Genomic DNA, 26,607 nt, shown 5'->3' with positions numbered 1-26,607 from the left:
AATTGTGGATAAATTTTTGATCATCTATCTGGATGATATTTTGATCTTTTCCAGGGATTGGGACTCTCATGTGGAACATGTTCGGACTGTGTTCCGGATTTTGAGAGAGAATTCCCTGTATGTTAAGGGGTCGAAATGCCTTTTTGGTGTACTGTACAGAGGATTTCATTTTTGCGATTTATTTTGTCTCCGTCAACTATTGAAATGGACCCGGCCAAGGTACAGGCCATTTATGATTGGGTTCAGCCCACTTCTTTGAAGGCCCTCCAGAAGTTTTTGGGTTTTGCTAATTTTAATCGTAAATTTATAGCTAATTTTTCTGGTATTGCCAAACCATTGACTGATTTGACTAAGAAGGGTGCTGATGTGCTGAATTGGTCTCCAGAGGCTGTTTCTTCCTTTCAGGAGCTGAAGCGGAGGTTCACTTCTGCTCCGGTTTTGCGGCAACCTGATGTCTCACTCCCGTTTCAGGTAGAGGTGGACGCTTCTGAGATTGGTGCAGGAGCTGTTTTGCCCCAAAAAGATCCGGTAACATCTAAAATGAATCCCTGTGCTTTCTTTTCCCGAAAGTTCTCCCCATCTGAACGCAACTATGATGTGGGGAATCGGGAACTGTTAGCCATGAAATGGGCATTTGAGGAGTGGAGACATTGGTTGGAGGGAGCTAGACATCAAGTCGTGGTCCTCACTGACCACAAGAATTTGATTTACCTTGAGTCGGCCAAACGCTTGAATCCTAGACAGGCTAGGTGGGCCTTGTTTTTCACACGTTTTGATTTTGTGGTCTCTTTTCTTCCGGGCACTATGAATGTCAAGGCAGACGCCCTCTCTAGGAGTTTCTTTGCTGATTCTCCTATTGTGACCAAGCCTGCTACCATCTTAGGTGAGGGGGTAGTTCTTTCTGCTATCTCGCCAGATTTGAGACGTGCTCTGGAAGAGTTTCAGGAGGAGAAACCTGAGCGTTGTCCCATTGGAAAATTGCATGTTCCTGACCAGTGGAGGAAGAGAGTAATGTCTGAAGTTCATTGCTCCGCATTGGCTGGTCATCCAGGTATTTTTGGTACTAGAGATTTGGTGAGTCAGTCTCTTTGGTGTCTCGCCTTATCTCGTGATGGCAGGAATTTTGTGCAGTCCTGTGGGACTTGCTCCCGGTCTAAACCTTGTTCACGCTCTAGTGGGATGCCTTTGCCGGTGCCCAGGAGGCCATGGACCCATATTTCAATGGATTTTATTTCTTATCTGCCTGTCTCTCAGAGAATGACTGTTATCTGGGAGATTTGTGATGGATTCTCTAAGATGGTCCATCTTGTACCACTCCCTAAGTTGCCATCCTCCTCAGAGTTGGTGCCCTTGTTTTTGCAACAGGTGGTTCGCTTGCATGGGATTCCTGAGAACATTGTATCTGACAGAGGAGTTCAGTTTGTCTCTAGATTTTGGAGGACTTTTTGCTCCAAGCTGGGAATTCAGTTGTCCTTCTCCTCTGCGTTTCACCCTCAGACCAATGGGCAGACGGAGAGAACAAACCAGACTTTGGAGTCTTATTTGAGATGTTTTATCTCTGCTGATCAGGATGATTGGGTCTCATTTTTGCCCTTGGCTGAATTTGCTTTAAATAATAGAGCTAGTTCTGCCACTTTGATGTCACCTTTTTTTTGTAACTTTGGGTTTCATCCTCGATTCTCTTCAGGGCAGGTGGAGTCTTCTGCCTGCCCAGGTGTTGACACTGTGGTGGAGAGAATGCACCAGATTTGGGACCAAGTGGTGGATAAGTTGCCTCTATCCCAGGAAAAGGCCCAGTGGTTTTCCAACCGGCATAGGACCAATGGTCCCTGGTTTAAGGTGGGTGATGTGGTTTGGTTGTCAAAGAATATCTCTATGAAGGTGGCTTCTCCAAAGTTTAAACCTAGATTTATTGGACCTTACAAGATTTTGGAGATTCTTAATCCGGTCTCTTTTCGATTGGCTCTTCCTGTTACATTTAAGATCCATAACGTGTTTCATAAGTCTCTGTTGAAGAGGTTTGTTGAGCCAGTAGTTCCTGTGGTGGCACCTCCTGACCCTGTATTGGTTGAAGGTAATGTGGAATATGAGGTTGAGAAGATACTGGATTCTCGTCTGGCTAGACTGAGACTCCAGTATTTGGTTAAGTGGAAGGGTTATGGCCAGGAGGATAATTCTTGGGTCTCTGCATCCGATAATTATGCCGAAAGATTGGTTCGTGCTTTTCATCGGGCCCATCCTGATCGGCCTGGTGGCGTGGATGAGGGTTCGGTGACCCCTCCTCAAGGGGGAGGTACTGTTATGAGCTAATTTTCTCGTTCACCTTTGATGTCCGATGAACTCCCTCTGCTGGTGAAAGGAGGTGGTGAAACTGATTTGGATGGGAGAAACCTGTCACCTGAACAGGTGGATTGCGATTGGACATCCGGAATCTCTGAGTGGATATAAGGCAGCCGATGCCCTGTAGGGTTGCTGGTGATTTCTCTGCTCTGAGCTCTGGCCTCCAGTTCAGTTCCTGTCTTCTAAAGCTAAGTTTTGCTCTGTTATTGTTCCATGAGATTTTGTCTGATTTGCTTAGTTTTGTGTTCTGCCAGCCCCGGCTGGGGCTCTGCTGAGTTTCCATTTTTGTCCCTGATCGGTTAAATCTCTTTTGCTCTGTCTTCGGAATATATCGGAGTGCTGATATAGGGATTTTGAAGTCTAGTGACTTCAGGGCCATTTTTTCCCATCAGACGTGTTGGGACATTTTTGGTAGGGTTTTTGCGGATTGCAGTCAGCATCTTTTCTGTCCTTGCCTATCTAGTTAGTTGGGCCCCATTGTTTGCTCTGCCTGTCTTTCTGTCTGTGTTTGTGTTTTCATCTGTTTTCACCGACAATACATGTTGGGGGCTGTCTATTGCTTTGGGGTCGGCTCTGGGGCAGTTTAGATTTCCCCTTTCTTTCTTTAGGCTTATTTAGTTCTCCGGCTGTGAAGAGGCGTCTAGGATCACCGTAGGAACGCTCCATGGCTACTGTTAGTTGTTATGAATAGGATCAGGGGTCTGCAATCCGCTAGCTTCCAACCTCTCCGGTTTTCTGGACTTAGCTTGCATTTTTTGTTTTTTCCTCCTCCGGTGACTCATTCATAACAGGTCTGTGGGTGTCATGTCGCGTTTGGACAGCCCCTGATGTGCGTAAGCAGTGGAAACCCCCCACAAGTGACTCCATTTTGAAAACTAGACCCCCAAAGGAACTTATCTAGATGTGTGGTGAGCACTTTGAACCCCCAAATGCTTCACAGAAGTTTATAACGTAGAGCCATAAAAATAAAAAAAATATTTTTTTCCACAAACATGATCCTTTAGTCCCCAATTTTTTATTTTCCCAAGGGTAACAGGAGAAATTGGACCCCAAAAGTTGTTGTGCAATTTGTCCTGTGTGTGCTGTTTGGGCACATGGCAGAGCTTGGAAGGGAAGGGGCACCGTTTGGCTTTTTCAACGCAGAATTGGCTGGAATTGAGATCAGATGGCATGTCGCGTTTGGAGATCCCCTGATGTGCCTGAACAGTGGAAACCCCCAATTCTAACTCCAACCCTAACCCCAACACACCCCTAGCCCTAACCCTAGCCCTATCTCTAACCCTAAACCTAACCCTAATGGAAAAATGTAAATAAATGCATTTTTTTTATTTTATTATTTTTCCCTAACTAAGGGGGTGATAAAGGGGGGTTTGATTTACTATTTATAGCGGGTTTTTATGTTTGGCAGCTGTCACATGCTAAAAGATGCTTTTTATTGCAAAAAATAGTTTTTGCATCACCACGTTTTGAGAGCTATAATTTCTCCATATTTTGGTCCACAGAGTCTGTGAAGTCTTATTTTTTGCGGGACGAGTTGACGTTTTTATTGGCACCATTTTCAGGCACATGACATTTTTTGATCGCTTTTTATTCCGATTTTTGGGATGTAGAATGAACAAAAAACAGCAATTCATGAATTTGCTTTTGCGGGGGGTGTTTACACCGTTCCACGTTTGGTAAAATTGATAAAGCGGTTTTATTCTTTGGGTCAGTACGATTACAGCGATACCTCATTTTTTTTTTTTTTATGTTTTGGCACTTTTATACAATAAAAAAATTTTTATATAAAAAAATTATTATTTTTGCATCACTTTATTCTGCGAGCTATATCTTTTTTATTTTTTCACTGATGATGCTGTATAGTGGCTCGTATTTTGCAGGACAAGATGATGTTTTCAGCGGTACCATGCTTATTTATATCCGTCTTTTTGATCACGTGTTATTGCACTTTTTGTTCGGCGGTATGATGATAAAGCATTGATTTTGGCCTTGCTTTTTTTTCAAAGGGGTTCACTAAAGGGGATAACTAGTGGTACAGTTCTATAGGGTGGGTCATTACGGACACGGCAATACTAAATATGTGTACTTTCATTGTTTTTTTAATTTACATGAAGAAATATATTTATTGGGGCATATCTTTTTTTAATAATGCAAACAATCAGTGGCGCTCAAGTATATATACGGACTCCAGCAGCATATGTAAAATACACCAGTCACCGTCGGTGTCAGAATGAAATCAATAAAACTAAAAATATTACTATTGCGCTTGGAGTCACCGTAAAATGAATAAAATGGAAAAATAAATATATGAGCCAGTAATGAATAACCAAATTAGGACAAACAGTATAAAGACGCGCGTGTTGAACGCTGTGCCCAACCGTTAAAATACGGATCCAACGGATGACTGTTGTGAGTTCATTTTCCCCTTCGTCACTGAGGTCTGGTGAACTCCCTATTCTGGTGAAGGAAGGTAGTGAGCCTGATTATCAGGCACCTGAGTCTAATGATAATGACTGGCTGAGTGGAGTCACGGACTGGATATAAGGCAGCCGACGCCCTTCTGCCCTGCTGGTGATTTCTCTGTGGACTTCTAGGAAACCAGTCTGATTCCTGCTCCTCTAAAGCTAAGTTTTTTGCTTTGCCTTTTAGCATTTGTGTTTTGTTTTTGTTTGCCTTGCTTTTCTGGATTCTGCCATTCCCTGCTGGGGTGAGCTGAATCTCCTTTTGCCGGTTGCTCTGTCTTCAGAATATTCCTGAGTACTGACATAGCTTTTTGAAGCCTAGCGTCTTCAGGGCCTTTTTCACTGTCAGTCTGTTGGCTCTTATTTTCATAGGGTTTTTCACAGATTGCAGACAGCAGCCTTCCTGTCCTTTCCTATATAGTTAGCTTGGGCCCCGTCTTTGCTCAGTCTATCTTTCTGTCTGTGTTGTGTTCTTTCTTCTTGCTTAACCGTCATTATATGTTGGGGGCTGCCTTTTGCTTTGGGGTCTGCTCTGGGGCAGTTTAGATTTCCTTTTCTGTCTTTAGGCTATTTATCTCTCCGGCTGTGATCGAGGGGTCTAGGGCTCCATAGGAACCCCCCACGGCTACTTCTAGTTGTGTTGATAGGTTCAGGGGTCTGCAATCTGATAGTTGCCAACTTCTCTGGTTTTCTGGACGTAGCTTCTATTTTTGTGTCTGCCTCCTACGGTGACTCTATCATAACAGAATCACCCGCAATACCGCAGATCCTAGGGTACTCAATAGCAGGAAAGAATTGGAAAAAAAAAATAAAAAATAAAGGTGTATATTTTTTCCTCTATATCTCTGAGGCCGTAGGGGGAATTTTTTTTCTCTCAATGGAGATAAAGCAATTGTCTGATCGTGTGGCGCAGCTCCCTGCGCAAGTGCGGGGAATTTCCGCCTACCTTGCTCATTCACATGCTGCTGAACCAAAGATTCCTACACCTGATGTATTTTTTGGGGATCGGTCTAAATTTTTGAATTTCAAAAATAATTGTAAATTATTTTTTGCCTTGAAGCCTAACTCATCAGGGAGCTCCGCGCAGCAGGTTAAAATTGTCATCTCTTTGCTGCGTGGCGATCCCCAGGATTGGGCGTTTGCTTTGAAACCAGATGATCCTATTCTGACTAATGTGAATGCATTCTTTCAAGCCTTGGGGTTGTTGTATGACGAACCTAATGCTATTGATCAGGCTGAAAAGACCCTGTTGGCATTGAACCAGGGTCGAGATTCTGCAGAGTTGTACTGTCAAAAGTTCCGAAAGTGGGCGGTCCTTACTACCTGGAATGATAATGCCTTGGCTGTTCTCTTTCGGAAGGGCTTGTCAGAAGCCATAAAAGATACTATGGTGGGATTTCCTGTTCCCTCTGGTCTGGACGATTCTATGTCATTAGCCATTCAGGTTGATCGGCGTTTACGTGAACGCAGGATTGCACGAGAGGTGTTGCCACCGGTAGAACAGACGTCTGAACCTATGCAATGTGATAGAGTTTTGTCCAGGGAGCAACGTCAGGAGTTCAGAAGGCGTAATAAGCTGTGTTTTTTCTGTGGAGATGCCTCGCATATTATTTCTGTTTGTCCTAAACGAGAGAAACGCTTTGCTCACACGTTTTCTGTTGGTGGTGTTCAACCTAAGTTTCTTCTGGCGCTTACTCTGATCTGCTCCCTGTCCACATTTTCCGCCAAGGCTTTTGTGGATTCGGGAGCAGCGCTAAACCTAATGGACTTGGATTTTGCTAAACGTTGTGGATTTCCGATGACACCTCTGCAGACGCCTATCCCTTTGAGGGGGATTGATGCTACTCCTTTGGCGAAAAATAAACCTCAGTTTTGGACCCAGGTGGTCATGCGGGTCGCCCCAGACCATCAAGAAAATTGCAGATTTTTGGTGTTACATGGTCTGCATGATGCCGTTGTTCTGGGGTTTCCCTGGTTGCAAATTCATAATCCAGTCTTGGATTGGAAATCTGTGTCTGTGGTGAGTTGGGGTTGTCGGTGTGCCTGTAGTGAGGCTCCGTTTTTTTCCACCTCTCCTCAGTCGCATGATGTTCCTGACTCTTTGGCGGACTTTTATGATGTATTTAGTGAGAATGAGTCTGCGTCCTTGCCTCCTCATAGGAGTTATGACTGTGCAATTGATCTGAGCCCGGGGTGTAAATTTCCCAAGGGTCGGCTCTTCAATTTATCTGTACCCGAGCACGAGGCTATGCATCCTATATTAAGGAGGCGTTGGAGAAGGGTCATATTAGACCATCCTCTTCACCCTTAGGTGCCTTTTTTTTTTTGTGGCCAAAAAGGATGGTTCTTTAAGGCCTTGTATTGATTATCGTTCCCTCAACAAAATTACTATTAAATATCAGTATCCGTTACCCCTGATTTCGGATCTATTCTCTAGAGTTAGAGGTGCTTGCTGGTTTACCAAGCTTGACCTCAGGGGGGCGTATACAGTGGGGAAAAAAAGTATTTAGTCAGTCAGCAATAGTGCAAGTTCCACCACTTAAAAAGATGAGAGGCGTCTGTAATTTACATCATAGGTAGACCTCAACTATGGGAGACAAACTGAGAAAAAAAAATCCAGAAAATCACATTGTCTGTTTTTTTTTCCATTATATTTGCATATTATGGTGGAAAATAAGTATTTGGTCAGAAACAAAATTTCATCTCAATACTTTGTGATATATCCTTTGTTGGCAATGACAGAGGTCAAACGCTTTCTGTAAGTCTTCACAAGGTTGCCACACACTGTTGTTGGTATGTTGGCCCATTCCTCCATGCAGATCTCCTCTAGAGCAGTGATGTTTTTGGCTTTTCGCTTGGCAACACGGACTTTCAACTTCCTCCAAAGGTTTTCTATAGGGTTGAGATCTGGAGACTGGCTAGGCCACTCCAGGACCTTGAAATGCTTCTTACGAAGCCACTCCTTCGTTGCCCTGGCGGTGTGCTTTGGATCATTGTCATGTTGAAAGACCCAGCCACGTTTCATCTTCAATGCCCTTGCTGATGGAAGGAGGTTTGCACTCAAAATCTCACGATACATGGCCCCATTCATTCTTTCATGTACCCGGATCAGTCGTCCTGGCCCCTTTGCAGAGAAACAGCCCCAAAGCATGATGTTTCCACCACCATGCTTTACAGTAGGTATGGTGTTTGATGGATGCAACTCAGTATTCTTTTTCCTCCAAACACGACAAGTTGTGTTTCTACCAAACAGTTCCAGTTTGGTTTCATCAGACCATAGGACATTCTCCCAAATCTCCTCTGGATCATCCAAATGCTCTCTAGCAAACTTCAGACGGGCCCGGACATGTACAGGCTTAAGCAGTGGGACACGTCTGGCACTGCAGGATCTGAGTCCATGGTGGCGTAGTGTGTTACTTATGGTAGGCCTTGTTACATTGGTCCCAGCTCTCTGCAGTTCATTCACTAGGTCCCCCCGCGTGGTTCTGGGATTTTTGCTCACCGTTCTTGTGATCATTCTGACCCCACGGGGTGGGATTTTGCGTGGAGCACCAGACCGAGGGAGATTATCAGTGGTCTTGTATGTCTTCCATTTTCTAATTATTGCTCCCACAGTTGATTTCTTCACTCCAAGCTGGTTGGCTATTGCAGATTCAGTCTTCCCAGCCTGGTGCAGGGCTACAATTTTGTTTCTGGTGTCCTTTGACAGCTCTTTGGTCTTCACCATAGTGGAGTTTGGAGTCAGACTGTTTGAGGGTGTGCACATGTGTCTTTTTATACTGATAACAAGTTTAAACAGGTGCCATTACTACAGGTAATGAGTGGAGGAAAGAGGAGACTCTTAAAGAAGAAGTTACAGGTCTGTGAGAGCCAGAAATCTTGATTGCTTGTTTCTGACCAAATACTTATTTTCCACCATAATATGCAAATAAAAGGAAAAAAAACAGACAATGTGATTTTCTGGATTTTTTTTTCTCAGTTTGTCTCCCATAGTTGAGGTCTACCTATGATGTAAATTACAGACGCCTCTCATCTTTTTAAGTGGTGGAACTTGCACTATTGCTGACTGACTAAATACTTTTTTTCCCCACTGTAATCTTATCCGCATTAAGCAGGGGGATGAATGGAAGACGGCGTTTAATACTCCGGAGGGACATTTTGAGTACCTGGTGATGCCTTTTGGGCTCACTAATGCCCCTTCTGTCTTCCAGTGCTTCATGAACGATATTTTCCGAGACTTTGTCGATAAATTTTTGATTATCTATCTGGATGATATTTTGATCTTCTCCAAGGATTGGGATTCTCATGTGGAGCATGTTCGGACTGTGTTCCAGATCTTGAGGGAGAATTCCCTGTATGTCAAAGGATCGAAATGCCTTTTTGGATTACAGAGGATTTCATTTTTGGGATTTATTTTGTCTCCATTAACTATTGAAATGGACCCGGCCAAGGTACAGGCCATTTATGATTGGGTTCAGCCCACTTCTTTGAAGGCCCTCCAGAAGTTTTTGGGTTTTGCTAATTTTTATCGGAAATTTATAGCAAAATTTTCTAGTATTGCCAAGCCATTGACTGATCTGACTAAGAAGGGTGCTGATGTGTTGAATTGGTCTCCGGAGGCTGTTGCTTCCTTTCAGGAGCTGAAGCAAAGATTTACTTCCGCCCCGGTTTTGCGGCAACCTGATGTCTCACTCCCGTTCCAGGTAGAGGTGGATGCTTCTGAGATTGGTGCAGGAGCTGTTTTGTCCCAAAAGGATCCTGTAACATCTAAAATGAATCCCTGTGCTTTCTTTTCCCGAAAGTTCTCTCCATCTGAACGTAACTATGATGTGGGGAATCGGGAACTGTTGGCCATGAAATGGGCATTTGAGGAGTGGAGACATTGGTTGGAGGGAGCTAAACATCAAGTTGTGGTCCTCACTGACCACAAGAATTTGATTTACCTAGAGTCGGCTAAACGCTTGAACCCTAGACAGGCTAGGTGGGCCTTGTTTTTTACACGTTTTGATTTTGTGGTCTCTTTTCTTCCTGGAACTAAGAATGTCAAGGCAGACGCCCTCTCTAGGAGCTTCTTTGCTGATTCTCCTGTGGTGACCAAGCCTGCTACCATCTTAGGCGAAGGGGTAGTTCTTTCTGCCATCTCGCCTGATTTGAGACTTGCTCTGCAAGAGTTCCAGGAGGACAAACCTGAGCGTTGTCCCAGTGGAAAGTTGTATGTTCCTGACCAGTGGAAGAAGAGAGTGATGTCTGAAGTTCATTGCTCTGCATTGGCTGGTCATCCAGGTATTTTTGGTACTAGAGATCTGGTGAGTCGCTCTTTTTGGTGGCACACCTTGTCTCATGATGTCAGGAATTTTGTGCAGTCCTGTGGGACGTGCTCCCGGTCTAAATCTTGTTCTCGCTCTAGTGGGTTGTTGATGCCTTTGCCGGTCCCCAAGAGGCCATGGACTCATATTTCAATGGATTTCATCTCTGATATGCCGGTCTCTCAAAGAATGACTGTTATTTGGGTGATTTGTGATAGGTTCTCTAAGATGGTTCATCTTGTACCACTCCCTAAGTTGCCGTCTTCCTCTCAGTTGGTGCCCCTGTTTTTACAACAGGTGGTTCGCTTGCACGGGATTCCTGAGAACATTGTATCTGACAGAGGAGTTCAGTTTGTGTCTAGATTTTGGAGGACTTTCTGTTCCAAGCTGGGAATTCAGTTGTCCTTCTCCTCTGCTTTTCACCCTCAGACCAATGGGCAGACAGAGAGAACAAACCAGACCTTGGAGTCGTATTTGAGATGTTTTATTTCCACTGATCAGGATGATTGGGTTTCATTTTTGCCCTTGGCCGAATTTGCTTTAAATAATAGAGCTAGTTCTGCCACTTTGATGTCACCTTTTTTTTGTAACTTTGGGTTTCATCCTCGATTTTCTTCAGGGCAGGTGGAGCCTTCTGCCTGCCCAGGTGTTGACACTGTGGTGGAGAGAATGCACCAAATCTGGGACCAAGTGGTGGATAAGTTATCTCTCTCCCAGGAAAAGGCCCAGCGGTTTTCCAATCGACAGAGGACCATTGGGCCCCAGTTTAAGATTGGTGATATGGTGTGGTTATCATCAAAAAATATTGCTATGAAGGTGGCTTCTCCTAAGTTTAAGCCTAGATTTATTGGACCCTACAAGATTTTGGAGATTATTAATCCGGTCTCTTTTCGTTTGGCTCTCCCTGTCACATTTAAAATCCATAATGTGTTCCATAAGTCCTTGTTGAAGAGGTTTGTTGAACCAGTTGTTCCTGGGGTGGCACCTCCGGACCCTGTATTGGTTGAAGTTAACATGGAAGATGAGGTAGAGAAAATACTGGATTCCCGTCTGGCTAGACGGAGACTCCAGTATTTGGTTAAGTGGAAGGGTTATGGTCAGGAGGATAATTCCTGGGTCTCTGCCTCTGATATTCATGCCAAAAGATTGGTGTGTGCCTTTCATCGGGCTCACCCTGATCGCCCTGGTGGCGTGGTTGAGGGTTCGGTGACCCCTCCTCAAGGGGGAGGTACTGTTGTGAGTTCATTTTCCCCTTCGTCACTGAGGTCTGGTGAACTCCCTATTCTGGTGAAGGAAGGTAGTGAGCCTGATTATCAGGCACCTGAGTCTAATGATAATGACTGGCTGAGTGGAGTCACGGACTGGATATAAGGCTGCCGACGCCCTTCTGCCCTGCGGGTGATTTCTCTGTGGACTTCTAGGAAACCAGTCTGATTCCTGCTCCTCTAAAGCTAAGTTTTTTGCTTTGCCTTTTAGCATTTGTGTTTTGTTTTTGTTTGCCTTGCTTTTCTGGATTCTGCCATTCCCTGCTGGGGTGAGCTGAATCTCCTTTTGCCGGTTGCTCTGTCTTCAGAATATTCCTGGGTACTGACATAGCTTTTTGAAGCCTAGCGTCTTCAGGGCCTTTTTCACTGTCAGTCTGTTGGCTCTTATTTTCATAGGGTTTTTCACAGATTGCAGACAGCAGCCTTCCTGTCCTTTCCTATATAGTTAGCTTGGGCCCCGTCTTTGCTCAGTCTATCTTTCTGTCTGTGTTGTGTTCTTTCTTCTTGCTTCACCGTCATTATATGTTGGGGGCTGCCTTTTGCTTTGGGGTCTGCTCTGGGGCAGTTTAGATTTCCTTTTCTGTCTTTAGGCTATTTATCTCTCCGGCTGTGATCGAGGGGTCTAGGGCTCCGTAGGAACCCCCCACGGCTACTTCTAGTTGTGTTGATAGGTTCAGGGGTCTGCAATCTGATAGTTGCCAACTTCTCTGGTTTTCTGGACGTAGCTTCTATCCGTCAAGATCCGCCGATAATGCAAGTCAATGGGGAAAAAAACGGATCCGCCAAGAAAAATGGTGGATTCGTTTTTTTTGCAAAACGGCAGATTTTGACTGATGGAGACAAACGGATGTGTGAAAGAGGTCTTAGACAGAGACCTGGAGAGGCGTACAAGCCATAGTGTCTTGCACCCACTGTGAAATTTGGTGGAGGATCGGTGATGATCTGGGGATGCTTCAGCAAGGCTGGAATTGGGCAGGTTAATCTTTGCGAATAATGTATGAATGAAGCCACATACAAGGTTATCCTGGAAAAACAGTTGTTTCCTTCTGCTCAGGCAATGATCCCCAACTCTGAGGACTGGTTTTTCCAGCAGGACAATGTGCCATGCCACACAGCTAGGTCAATCAATGTATGGATGAACAACCCCCACATCAAATCCCTGTCATGGCCAACCCAATCTCCAGACCTGAACCCCATTGAAAACCTCTGGAATGTAATCAAGAGGAAGATGGATAGTCACGAGCCATCAAACAAAGAAGAACTGCTTACATTTTTGTACCAGAAGTGGCATAAGGTCACCCAAAACCAGTGTGAAGACTGGTGGAAAGCTTGCCAAGACGCATGAAAGCTGTCATTAAAAATCATGGTTATTCCACAAAATATTAATTTCTGAACTCTTCCTGAGTTAAAACATTAGTATTGTTGTTTCTAAATGATTATGAACTTGTTTTCTTAGCATTATTTGAGGTCTGCAAGCACTGCATTTTTTTTTTTACCATTTCTCATTTTTTGAAAATAATACAAAATTTTGTGCTTGGAAATTCGAAGACATGTTGCCAGTAGTTTATAGAATAAAAGAGCAATTTACATTGTACACAAAACTGAAAGTAAAGATTAAGCAACAACCACATGACGGATTTCATCAACCAAGGTATCATTGTAATCAGTATAACGGCGCCAACCTGACCCTGTCTGTAGGTTACTCAGCACAATCCTGCTGACAGGTTTTCTTTAAAGGGGTTGTCCGGTTTCAAATGACAAATTTGTGCTCTCTATATGGGACTACTGACTTGTGAATCCTCACAACCCATACATTTCGTGCTGTGAGGATTTGCCAGGGTCAACGTCAGGAACAGAGGTCACATGATCCAAAATGCATACTCCCGGACAGAACCTGAAATCACATTGCCAGCAGGATTTTCACACACCACAAGATGTGAGGACTCTCCAGTGCCGGGAGCAGCGATCATGTGACCGCAAGTATGCAATATGCATACTCCTGGCCACATTCTGACTAGGACTGTCCAGCCTCACTCAATACACTTGCATTAAGCGAAGCTGCAGCCATCTAGCCGGATTGAATATTTTATATGTGTGCTGAATATGAATATACATTCAAATGTGCATGTATGCATATGCCAGTGGGGTCTGCTGCAGGCACAGGGCTCCAATTACTTCACTGTCAGTGTCCATACCTGCATATATGTCAAATTGCATAAAAGTATTGCAAAGTTAATGCATCAGTCACAGCCATGGGGCAAAGCTGGATCTGTGAGCTAGATGTGCGTCCTTGGGTCTGTGAACGCTATTACATGCTACTGGCCAATCAGAGGCCAGCAGCTCACGTCGGCGTGTACGTGATTGCTGCCAGCTTCAGAAGATTATGCCACGCGGTATGGGAGCGGATGGGATAATGGTTTATTTTTTTCTATACATTAAAGAACAGCTGCAGAACGGGGGACATATACCAGGATGTGAGATATATATGTGGTACCCCTGAGGCTCAATCACCACAGAGGTACTGCACCTCCTTCTGAGGTGTGGTACCCCACCATCCAGGTAAGTTGGAGGCTCCTGACCACGCTCCAACACCTGCATCCCACACAACACAGTAGTTCAGCAAAGCCACATTGCGGCTCCCTGCTTGGAGTGTAGCAGAGCACCTTTGGGTCCTACAGCAGACACTGGTGGAGTAGTGGGCTGTAAATGCACTACTCCCATCTAAGACTTGGGGGCACAACAGCAACTTGTATAGTGAGCTGGGACTCAGGAGCAAGGAGTCCCCGATGCAGGCTACAGCTGTAATAACCATATTGTAAACATACGGATGCTAGTATGACTAATGGGTTGCCCATTACACCTGTCAGAATTGCCTGCAAAGCGGGAAAATGCTGGACCCGAATAAACCACAGGGTATGCAAAAGGATAGAAAAAAAACAAAAACCAAACGCAATGCAAACTAATAAAATCAGAAGTAAAGCAACTTGTATAGTGAGCTGGGACTCAGGAGCAAGGAGTCCCCGATGCAGGCTACAGCTGTCTGCCGTACAAGTATAGTTCTTGGGAACATCTGTCATGAGGAACTCCAGTGTAACTCAGTACTAGGAGTACTTCACTTAAAGGCGCTATAAGAGGTGACGTTCAGAAAGGCACATGTTGGCGGAGTGTTGGAAGGGAGCATTCCATCTGGCCTGGAGGTTGATTGAGTCCCTGACCCGGAGGACACAGCACGGAGGCAGGCACCTGTGTGTACTACAGACTGTGAGTAAAGCTTTGGAACTACATGCCCTGGTGTCCTCCATTTATTCCTGCACTAACACCCTCAGTACCGCTACTTCTGGGTACCAGCTTCTACACCGCCTTCGCCTCTCCTCTACCCCTTCATCTACACTGCCCTGGGGCTACAGCTCCACCTGTGGGGAGCTTCACCACCTTGGCTGCAACACACTACCAGCCCCAGAGGATCTGCATGCAGCGTCGGCTTAACATCTCACTTGCCGCACACCACAGGTGGCGTCACGAACTATTCATTCAATCAATTACATTTCACCATTTCAATTCCCCCATTAATTGGGCGCCCAGGGCCACGGACCGGGTCACCGCTGCTGTGACACATCCCGCTGACACCGGCCCAGTACCGAGTACCCCACAGCCCTGGGAGGGCGACCCTTATATACTGCTCAAAAAAATAAAGGGAACACTTAAACATAGGATCCTATGTTTAAGTGTTCCCTTTATTTTTTTGAGCAGTATATATCATGATGGGGTTCAGCACAAGGAATATACACCAGGATGGGCGATAAATATACCAGGATGGGGCCCAGGATAAGACACATATACCAGAATGATATATATTAGGATGTGGGATATACACAAGTGCTTCTCACTAAATTAGAATATCAACAAAAAGTTAATTTATTTCAGTTCTTCTATACCAAAAGCAAAAATTATATATTATATAGAGTCAAACAGAGTGATATATTTCAAGTGTTTATTTCTGTTAATGTTGATGGTTATGGCTTACAGCCAATGAAAACCCAAAAGTCAGTATCTCAGTAAATTAGAATAATTAGCAAAAAACACCTGAAAAGGCTTCCTAAGCATTTAAAAAGGTCCCTTAGTCTGTTTCAGAAGGTTCTACAATCATGGGGAAGACTGCTGACTAGTCAGATGTCTAGAAGGCTGTCATTGATACACTCCACAAGGAGGATAAGCCACAAAAAGTCATTGCTAAAGAAGCTGGCTGTTCACAGACTGCTGTATCCAAGCATATTAATGGAAAGTTGAGTGGAAGGAAAAAGTGTTGGAGAAAAAGATACACAAGCAACCGGGATAACCGCAGCCTTGAAAGGTTTGTTAAGAAAAGGCCATTCAAACATTTAGGGGAAATTCACAAGGAGTTGGCTGGAGTCATTGCTTTAAGATCCACCACACACCGACATATTCAGGACATGAGCTACAAGTGTCGCATTTCTTGTGTCAAGCCACTCATGACCAATAGACAACACCAGAAGTGTCTTACCTGGGCCAAGGAGAAAAAGAATTGGACTATTTATCCGTTGTCCAAGGCATTGTTTTCAGATGAAAGTAAATTTTGCATTTCATTTGGAAATCAAGATCCCTGAGTCTGAAGGAAGAGAGGAGAGGCACACAATCCAAGCTGCATGAGGTTTAGTAGGAAGTTTCCACAATCATGATGGTTTGGGGAGCCATGTCATCTGCTGGTGTAGGTCCACTGTGTTTTATCAAGACCAAAGTCAGCCCAGCCGTTTACCAGGAAATTTTAGAGCACTTCATGCTTCCCTATGCTGACAAGCGGAAATGTCATTCTCCAGCAGGACTTGGCACCTGTCCACACTACTAAAGTACCAATACCTGGTTTAAAAACAACAGTATCACTGTGCTTGATTGGTCAGCAATCTCACCTGACTTTAACCCCATAGAGAATCTATGGGGTATTGTCAAGAGGAAGATGAGACACCTGACCGAACAATGCAGCAGTATAAGGCTGCTATTGGTGATGAGCGAGTATACTCGTTGCTCGGGTGGCCTCCGAGTATTTTAGCGTGCTCGGAGATTTAGTTTCTGTCGATGCAGCTGCATGATTTGTGGCTGCTGGACAGGCTGAATACATGTAAGGAATACCTGTTTGTTAGGGAATTCCCACGTGTATTCAGGCTGTCCAGCAGCCACAAATCATGCAGCTAAGGCGACAGAAACTAAATCTCTGAGCACACCAAAATACTTGGAGATCACCCGAGCATGCTTGGGGAAACCCGAGCATCACTAGCTGCTATCAAAGCAACCTGGGCTGCCATAACACCTCAGCAGTGTCACAGGCTGATTGCCTCCATGCCACGTCTCATTGATGCAGTAATTGATGCAAAAGGAGCCCCGACCAAGTATTGAGTGCATTTACTGAACATACATTTCAGTAGGTCATCATTTTTCAAGCTGGTGTTATAAAGTATTCTAATTTACTGAGATAATGACTTTCGTGTTTTCATTGGCTGTAAGCCATAATCATCAACATTAACAGAAATAAACACTTGAAATAGATCACTCTGTAATGACTCTATATAATATGTGTTTCACTTTTTGCACTGAAGAACTGAAATAAATTAAGTTTTTGATGATATTCTAATTTAGTGAGAAGCATTTGTATATATCAGGATGGGGCCCAGGATAAGGGACATATATACAGTACCAGGATTGGTGACATATATACCAGGATGAGGGACATATGTACCAGGATGGAGGGGCATATATGTATACCAGGATGAGGTACATATAGTATGTATATATAGAGAGAGAGAGAGAAAAAGAAAACAAAAAGCAGCACCAAAAGAAAACAAAGGGTGCAAAAAATCCTTCCAGGTATGTACCAAACCTCATGCTATAGTCCAGCAAAATGAAGGCAGCACTCCAATAGCAAAATAAGTGTGATTTATTGGCCCATGTGCAATGTTTCGGTCCAAGATGTGGACCTTTCTCATATATACAGTATATTATTGCTCAAAGAAATAAAGGGAACACAAACAGCCTGTTGCAAATGGAATAGTGCTCCCTTTATTTTTTTGAGCAGTGTTTATACAGTGTATATATATATATATATATATAATCTGGATGGAGGGTGGGCCCGGTCCAAATCTTGCAGCAGGGCCCATCAGAATCTAATTGTTCTCTATAAATACAGATACCTATAGGGTCTCAAACCAATAAATCATAAATTCCCTAAAAAATCCTTCATTAATTCATGATTAACCCCTTCCTGACATGAGACGTACTATCCCGTCCACGGTACCCGGGCCCGTATGACCGGGGACGGGATAGTACGTCTACCGAGATCAGCGGCGCCCACGTGGTGAGCGCCGCTGATCGCGGCCGGGTGTCAGCTGATTATCACAGCTGACACCCGGCACAATGTGTCAGGGGCGGTCACGGACCGCCCCCGACACATTAACCCCTTGCACACCGCGATCAAACGCGATCGCGGTGTACCGGGAGTTAAAGGGAAGCATCGGCAGGGAGGGGGCTCCCTCCGTGCTTCCCTGAGCCCCCCACGGCAGCGCAATGTGCAGCGCTGCTGCGGGGGACTCCTATCCCCCAGGCCCCCGAATCCAAGATGGCGACGGGGGCCTTCGGGGGCCTGGGGAAGCTGGCTTCCTCAGTGCCTGCAAAGCGCAGGCATGAGGAAGCCTTGTGCACTGCCTGTGACAGATTGCTGATCTGTCACAGTGATCTGTGATGTGACAGATCAGCGATCTGTCACAGGACAGTGATGTCCCACCTGGGACTATGTAATAAAGTAAAAAAAAATTAAAAAAAAAGTGTAAAAATAAATTAAAAAAAATCGCCAAATAAATTAGTAAAAAAAAAAAAAAATATTCCCCAATAAATTCATTTTTTTAAAATAATAAAAAAAAAAAACAATAAATGTACACATATTAGGTATCGCCGCGTCCGTAACGACCTGCCCTATAAAACTGTCCCATTAGTTAACCCCTTTAGCGAACCCCTTAAAAAATAAAAATAAAAAACGAAGCAAAAAATAATGATTTATTATCATACCGCCAAACAAAAAGTGCAATAACGCGAGATCAAAAAGACGCATATAAATATCCATGGTACCGCTGAAAACGTCATCTTGTCCCGCAAAAAACAAGCCGCCACACAGCATCATCAGCAAAAAAATAAAAAAGTTATAACTCGCAGAATAAAGCGATGCAAAAATAATTATTTTTTATATAAAATAGTTTTCATTGCATAAAACCGACAAAAACATAAAAAAAGACCTAAATGAGGTATCGCTGTAACCGTACTGACCCGAAGAATAAAAGCGCTTTATCAATTTTACCGCACGCGGAACGGTGTAAACGCACCCCCCCCAAAAGAAATTCATGAAACGCTGGTTTTTGTTCATTCTGCGTCCCAAAAATCGGAATAAAAAGCGATCAAAAAATTTCACGTGCCCGAAAATGGTACCAATAAAAACGTCAACTCGTCCCGCAAAAAATAAGACCTCACATGACTCGGTGGGTCAAAATACGGAAAAATTATAGCTCTCAATATGTGGTGATGCAAAAACTATTTTTACAATAAAAAGCGTCTTTTAGCGTGCGACAGCCGCCAAACATAAAAACCGCCATAAATAGTAAATCAAACCCCCCGTTATCACCCCTTTAGTTAGGGAAAAATAATAAAATAAAAAAAATGTATTTATTTCCATTTTTCCATTAGGGTTAGGGCTAGGGTTAGGGCTAGGGGTGTGTTGGGGTAGGGTTAGGGTTAGGGCTAGGGTTAGGGTTAGGGCTAGGGTTAGGGTTAGGGCTAGGGCTAGGGTTAGGGCTAGGGTTAGGGCTAGGGTTAGGGCTAGGGTTAGGGGCGTGTTGGGGTTCGGGTTGGAGTTAGAATTGGGGGTTTCCACTGTTTGGGCACATCAGGGGCTCTCCAAATGCAACATGGCGTCTGATCTCAATTCCAGCCAATTCTGAGTTGAAAAAGTCAAATGGTGCTCCTTCCCTTCCAAGCTCTGCTATGCGCCCAAACAGTGTTTTACCCCCTCATGTAGGGTATCAGCCTACTCAGGACAAATTGCAAAACAATTTTTGGGGTCCAATTTCTCCTGTTACCCTTAGGAAAATAAAAAATTGGGGGCAAAAATATCATTTTTGTGGAAAAAAAATGATTTTTTTATTTTCACGTCCGAGTGTTATAAACTTCTGTGAAGCACTTGGGGGTTCAAAGTGCTCACCACACATCTAGATAAGTTCCGTGGGGGGTCTACTGTCCAAAATGGGGTCACTTGTGGGGAGTTTCAATAGTTTAGGTACATCAGGGGCTCTCCAAACGCACATGACAACCGCAGACCATTCCATCAAAGTCTGCGTTCCAAAACGTCACTGCTTCCCTTCCGAGCCCCGACGTGTGTCCATACAGTAGTTTTCTCCCACATATGGGGTGTCAGCGTACTCAGGACAAATTGGACAACAACTTTTGGGGTCCAATTTCTCCTGGTACCCTTGGGAAAATAAAAAAAATGGTGACTAAAAGATCATGTTTGTGGAAAAAATACGAATTTTTTATTTTCACGCCCGGGCGTTGTAAACTTCTGTGAAGCACTGGGGGGGTCAAAGTGCTCACCACACATCTAGATAAGTTCCTTGGGGGGTCTAGTTTACAAAATGGTGTCATTTGTGGGGGGTTTCCACTGTTTAGGTACATTAGGGGCTCTCCAAAGGCAACATGACACCCGCAGACCATTCCATCAAAGTCTGCATTCCAAAACGTCACTACTTCCCTTCCGAGCCCTGACGTGTGCCCATACAGTAGTTTTCTCCCACATATGGGGTAGCAGCGTACTCAGGACAAATTGGAAAACAACTTTTGGGGTCCAATTTCTCCTGGTACCCTTGGGAAAATAAAAAAAATGGTGACTAAAAGATCATGTTTGTGGAAAAAATACGAATTTTTTATTTTCACGCCCGGGCGTTGTAAACTTCTGTGAAGCACTGGGGGGGTCAAAGTGCTCACCACACATCTAGATAAGTTCCTTGGGGGGTCTAGTTTACAAAATGGTGTCATTTGTGGGGGGTTTCCACTGTTTAGGTACATTAGGGGCTCTCCAAAGGCAACATGACACCCGCAGACCATTCCATCAAAGTCTGCATTCCAAAACGTCACTACTTCCCTTCCGAGCCCTGACGTGTGCCCATACAGTAGTTTTCTCCCACATATGGGGTAGCAGCGTACTCAGGACAAATTGGAAAACAACTTTTGGGGTCCAATTTCTCCTGGTACCCTTGGGAAAATAAAAAAATGGTGACTAAAAGATCATGTTTGTGGAAAAAATACGAATTTTTTATTTTCACGCCCGGGCGTTGTAAACTTCTGTGAAGCACTGGGGGGGTCAAAGTGCTCACCACACATCTAGATAAGTTCCTTGGGGGGTCTAGTTTACAAAATGGTGTCATTTGTGGGGGGTTTCCACTGTTTAGGTACATTAGGGGCTCTCCAAAGGCAATATCACACCCGCAGACCATTCCATCAAAGTCTGCATTCCAAAACGTCACTACTTCCCTTCCGAGCCCCGACGTGTGCCCATACAGTAGTTTTCTCCCACATATGGGGTATCAGCATACTCAGGACAAATTGGACAACAACTTTTGGGGTCCAATTTCTCCTGGTACCCTTGGGAAAATAAAAAAATGGTGACTAAAAGATCATGTTTGTGGAAAAAATACGAATTTTTTATTTTCACGCCCGGGCGTTGTAAACTTCTGTGAAGCACTGGGGGGGTCAAAGTGCTCACCACACATCTAGATAAGTTCCTTAGGGGGTCTAGTTTCCAAAATGGTGTCATTTGTGGGGGGTTCCACTGTTTTGGTACATCAGGAGTTTTCCAAACGCGACATGGTGTCCGATCTCAATTCCAGCCAAAAACGTCAAATGGCGCTGCTTCCCTTCCGAGCTCTGCCATGCCCCCAAATAGTGGTTTACCCCCACATGTGGGGTATCAGCGTACTCAGGACAAATTGCACAATAACTTTTAGGGTCCTGTTACCCTTGGAAAAATAAGAATTGAGGGTGAAAAGATCATTTTTGTGGAAAAAATATTATTTTTTAATTGTATGGCTTTATGTTATAAACTTCTGTGAAGCCCATGGGGGTTCAAAGTTCTCACCACACATCTAGATAAGTTCCTTAGGGTGTCTAGTTTCCAAAATGGTGTCATTTGTGGGGGGTTTCCACTGTTTTGGTACATCAGGGGTTTTCCAAACGAGACATGGTGTCCGATCTCAATTCCAGCCAAAAACGTCAAATGGCGCTGCTTCCCTTCCGAGCTCTGCCATGCGCCCAAATAGTGGTTTACCCCCACATGTGGGGTATCAGCGTACTCAGGACAAATTGCACAATAACTTTTAGGGTCCTGTTACCCTTGGAAAAATAAGAATTGAGGGTGAAAAGATCATTTTTGTTTAAAAAATATGATTTTTTAATAGTATGGCTTTATGTTATAAACTTCTGTGAAGCCCATGGGGGTTCAAAGTTCTCACCACACATCTAGATAAGTTCCTTAGGGGGTCTAGTTTCCAAAATGGTGTCATTTGTGGGGGGTTTCCACTGTTTTGGTACATCAGGGGTTTTCCAAACGCGACATGGTGTCCGATCTCAATTCCAGCCAAAAACGTCAAATGGCGCTGCTTCCCTTCCGAGCTCTGCCATGCGCCCAAATAGTGGTTTACCCCCACATGTGGGGTATCAGCGTACTCAGGACAAATTGCACAATAACTTTTAGGGTCCTGTTACCCTTGGGAAAATAAAAATTGGGGTGAAAAGATCATTTTTGTGGAAAAAATATGATTTTTTAATTGTACCGCTGTACGTTATAAACTTCTGTAAAGCCCTTGTGGGTTCAAAGTTCTCACCACATATCTAGATAAGTTCCTTGGGGGGTCTAGTTTCCAAAATGGGGTCACTTGTAGGGGGTTTCCACTGTTTAGGTACATCAGGGACTCTCCAAACGTGACATGGCGTCCAATCTGAATTCCAGCCAATTTTGCATTGAAAAAGTCAAACGGCGCTCCTTCCATTCTGAGCTCTGCCATGCGCCGAAACAGTCGTTCCCCCCCACATATCAGGTATCTGCGTACTCAGGACAAATTGCACAATAACTTTTGCAGTTCAATTTCTCCTGTTACCCTTGGTAAAATAAAAAAAATTGAACCTGAAGTATTTTTTTTATGAAAAAAAGTTAGATGTTCATTTTTTTTTAAATATTCAAAAAAATTCCTGTGACGCACCTAAAGGGTTAATAAACTTCTTGAATGTGGTTTTGAGCACCTTAAGGGGTGCAGTTTTTAGAATGGTGTCACTTTTGTGTATTTTCTATCATATAGACCCCTCAAAGTGGCTTCAAATGTGATGTGGTCCTAAAAATAAAATGGTGTTGTAAAAATGAGAAATCGCTGGTCAACTTTTAACCCTTATAACTTCCTAACAAAAAAAAATTTTGGTTCCAAAATTGTGCTGATGTAAAGTAAACATGTGGGAAATGTTAGTTATCAAGTTTTTTGTGTGCCTTATCTCTGTGATTTAAGGGCATAAAAATTCAAAGTTGGAAAATTGCGAAATTTTCAAAATTTTTGCCAAATTTCCGTTTTTCTCACAAATAAACGCAAGTTATTTGAATGAAATTTTACCACTAACATGAAGTACAATATGTCACGAGAAAACAATGTCAGAATCACCGGGATCCATGGAAGCGTTCGAGAGTTATGACCTCATAAAGGTACAGTGGTCAGAATTGTAAAAATTGGCCCGGTCATGAACGTGCAAACCACCCTTGGGGGTGAAGGGGTTAAAAGCCAGATAATCTGGTTCACACCAAAACAACGTGATCACACAAAAACAACAAAAACCAGTGTCCCAAAAAAAAAAAAAGATGAAGAGAGAGAAGAAACATTTTTTTTTATTTTTTTGGGACACTGGTTTTTGTTTTTTTTGGGTGATCACGTTGTTTTGGTGTGAACCAGATTATCTGGCTTTTAATCATGAATTAATAAAGGAATTCCCATCAGAATCTAGTTTTGCCATTGGTCACAGACCAATAATGCAGTAGGCATATGTTTACAAAAGTGCATCTGCAGTACTATCAAAAAATCTCTGTTATCTAATGAAGGACAGGAGTAGTCTCCATTATTTATATGTGTCCAGGCTGTGTGCACAGGTGAGGGGTAAGCAGCTGACGCCGACGCACAGCTTGACATGGAGACGCGCTCATGACGGTTCGGGATGGACCCCTTTCTTAAGCATGCACTCTGTACTTCAAGAGCAATGTACAAAGCAGTGAACATATGACTGCATTCTGTATGAAAATGACTGGAACTTTTGAAAAATTGTCTGAAGATCCCAGTCTGTCAAATGTGTGGGAGAACGGGGGTTATCCATTATTTGAATGTTGAGGAGAATAACATTACAACATTATTGACAACTGAACAAAACAATCTATTGTGGAGAGACAATAATCATGTACAACAGACATTCCAAAAAGCTAGATAATAAGGGCTGTAAGGATTTGTAGAGAGGAGTTAGAATAGAGGAAAAAATATGGAAAAACTAATTGGTGGGTAGGACTAGATGTAGATAAACTTCCTAATTTATGGTAATTTCAATAGCTTTTGACACCACTTTGTTATTTTTCTCTATGTATTAAGAACACATGAAACATGCACAAAAATGAACAGGTCAGTAAGAAACTGTTCACACCACCCGAAGACTGAGACACAGAAAAAACACAGTATGACAAACGTGCATGAATACTGTGCTAGAAAGTGCTAGTAAGAGATGATAACAAAAACAGGGTATTTAGTTGATACGTTTTTTGCAGGCGTGTGGGTTTTATCAAACAAACAATCTTGAAGCATAGGTAATTGCTACATAGGTAAACTATTTTTTTCTGTAAAAACAATTGTACTGCCTTGTTTCTGCTTTTCAGCACATTAAGAACAAGGAAAAATAAACGCTTAATTATAATTCAATTACCGTAGGACAGATGCCAGCTACACCATATCACTGATCAATCACAATGAGTCTTCGACTATCAATTAAATTGCTGTATTATTCACAGACTATTTTACTGATTTCTTCAATGTTGTGGTTGTACACCATAATAATGTTTGGAGTATTTGTCCAGTATTTTAGGCTTCTGCATTCCCTGCCTAGGCTTTTATACAGGCTAATAACCCATCTTAATTGGCTAAGCTATACCATGTGATGAGATCACCAAACGGCATTATGTGAAAGGGCACGCAGCCGAGTATGAAGTCATGATTTAACTTCCTGAAAACAAAAGGACTGGCCCTTGGAAATCGGACCTGCTGGATCACTCTTTTCCCTGTCATCATCTCTGTGTGGGAGAGACTCATGTTGTGGGTTCAAATGCCATTAGTCTAATCAGTGTGGGGGTCTTATGTTAGGCATTGGACTTCAGACTGTTCTATCAGTGAATGGACTTTGCTTTATAAGAAAACAGATGACTTATATGCCAACTATGGTTAAAAAGATAGAAACATCAGAAGCAGTTAAAGATTGCCACAGACATACAGATAATTTGGACAATTCTGCAGCATTTCTGCAATGTGGGCACATAGCCTAAGACTTAAGAGAATCAGAAAGTGTGTTCTAAATCTTACATCTATTCAAAAAGTGATGCAAATATTCCTCTTGGAACAACAGTCATGCTGCTCTAATGTAACAGCGGTTCCACCCTGAGAAATGACCACTATGTTCCCACGCAGCACTGGTGCCTTCCCAAGTATTTTACAGGAAAATGTTGTGACTATTTGCACAATTTGGGACTAATCAGATAATTTATTGTACGATATATATAATCATGTAATGAAGGAAAATTCTCCTACAGAAAACATGGATATGTCTATTAAGTCGTAGTGGTGAACATATGGATACGATCCAGCCATAATACCGGGAATGACCCTGTCACCTACAAGATGTCCTTTTAATTGAATTATGGAAATATGGAATTATTACATTCCAGTCCACTTGGATCAAACAGGAGGTAAAGGAGGAAACTGTGTTGCTGATTATGCAAAGCTTATATGTGAATCATCCAAAACATCCCATCACATCAGCACATCTGCTCCACAACCTTTCTGTCCTGTTGCCCCAAGCCGGGAGTTAGAAGTTCTTCATAAAATCATTGAATGTTAGAGTTGGAAGGGACCTCCAGAGTCATCGTGTCCAAACCACCGCTCAATGCAGGAGTCACTAAACCATCTCAGACCATGTCGTCTTCATTACTAAAGGTTCTTCTGCGGAGATATGTAAGGAATAGGCTCCATTCCACAATGCCCTGCACATGGAGAGATGATCCCGGCACAGCTCAAGACTTCACAGAGCAGAACACTTACCTTGCTGGCAGGCAGATAACACAGAGACAGCAGCAAGAAGGACTATGTCAGAAGCCATGTTATAGGAGAGAAAGAGTGAGGTAGAGTGCAATGGGGAGCAGACTCGCAGCAATCCAAGGCCCACCTCCCACTTCCGTACTATACATTAACACCTTGTCTGCTGGAAGGCACTCATTCTGCAGATGCTATAGTTCTTTGACAGGGGTTAGGGTATGTGCACACGTTGCAGATTGTTCTGCAGAATTATCTTCACCTCTTTGCAGAAAACGCAGATAAAAATCCAGGCGCTTTTTATGCGTTTTTGATGTGGATTTTCATGCATTTTTTTTAATGCGGATTATATGTGTTTTTGTAAGCTAAATAAAGATATGTTATTTAACAAAAAAAAAGATTTGTGATGTCATTTCTTGTCCATCCTCCTCTTTTATATTTGTCCAATCCACACTCCATTAGATAGATAGATAGATAGATAGATATGGGATAGATATTGTTCAAAAGAACAAAGGCAGCACTCCAATAGAAAAAATAAGTGTGATTTATTGGCCCATGTGTGAAGTTTTGTTCCAAGATGTGGACCTTTCCCTTTCTCACACTTATTTTTTCTATTGCAGTGCTGCCTTTGTTCTTTAGGACTATAGCATGAGGTTTGGTACATACCTGGAAGGATTTTTTGCACCCTTTGTTTTCTTTTGGTGCTGCATTTTGTTTTCTTTTTTTTAGATAGATAGATAGATATGAGATAGATAGATAGATATGGGATAGATAGATAGATAGATATAGGATAGATAGGTAGATAGATAGATAT

General features: G+C 43.2%; 1 protein-coding gene across 1 annotated transcript in view; it reads right to left on the bottom strand.

The window, feature by feature from the left end:
• LOC141086252 (microsomal glutathione S-transferase 2-like) overlaps nt 1-25,934 on the bottom strand; it is a 71,697-nt gene extending 45,763 nt beyond the window's left edge. The window contains exon 1 of the mRNA XM_073572128.1: nt 25,803-25,934. Coding sequence (XP_073428229.1) covers nt 25,803-25,860 — 58 coding nt within the window. The 5' untranslated portion in view covers nt 25,861-25,934. The remainder of the gene's footprint in view (nt 1-25,802) is intronic.
• Nucleotides 25,935-26,607: the final 673 nt, after the last annotated feature.

This window comes from Dendrobates tinctorius, unplaced genomic scaffold (genome assembly GCF_039654945.1).
Source record: "Dendrobates tinctorius isolate UK_male_01 unplaced genomic scaffold, ASM3965494v1 ptg000030l, whole genome shotgun sequence".
In the NCBI taxonomy this organism is placed as follows: domain Eukaryota; kingdom Metazoa; phylum Chordata; class Amphibia; order Anura; family Dendrobatidae; genus Dendrobates; species Dendrobates tinctorius.
This window is presented reverse-complemented; position numbering and strand designations above follow the sequence as displayed.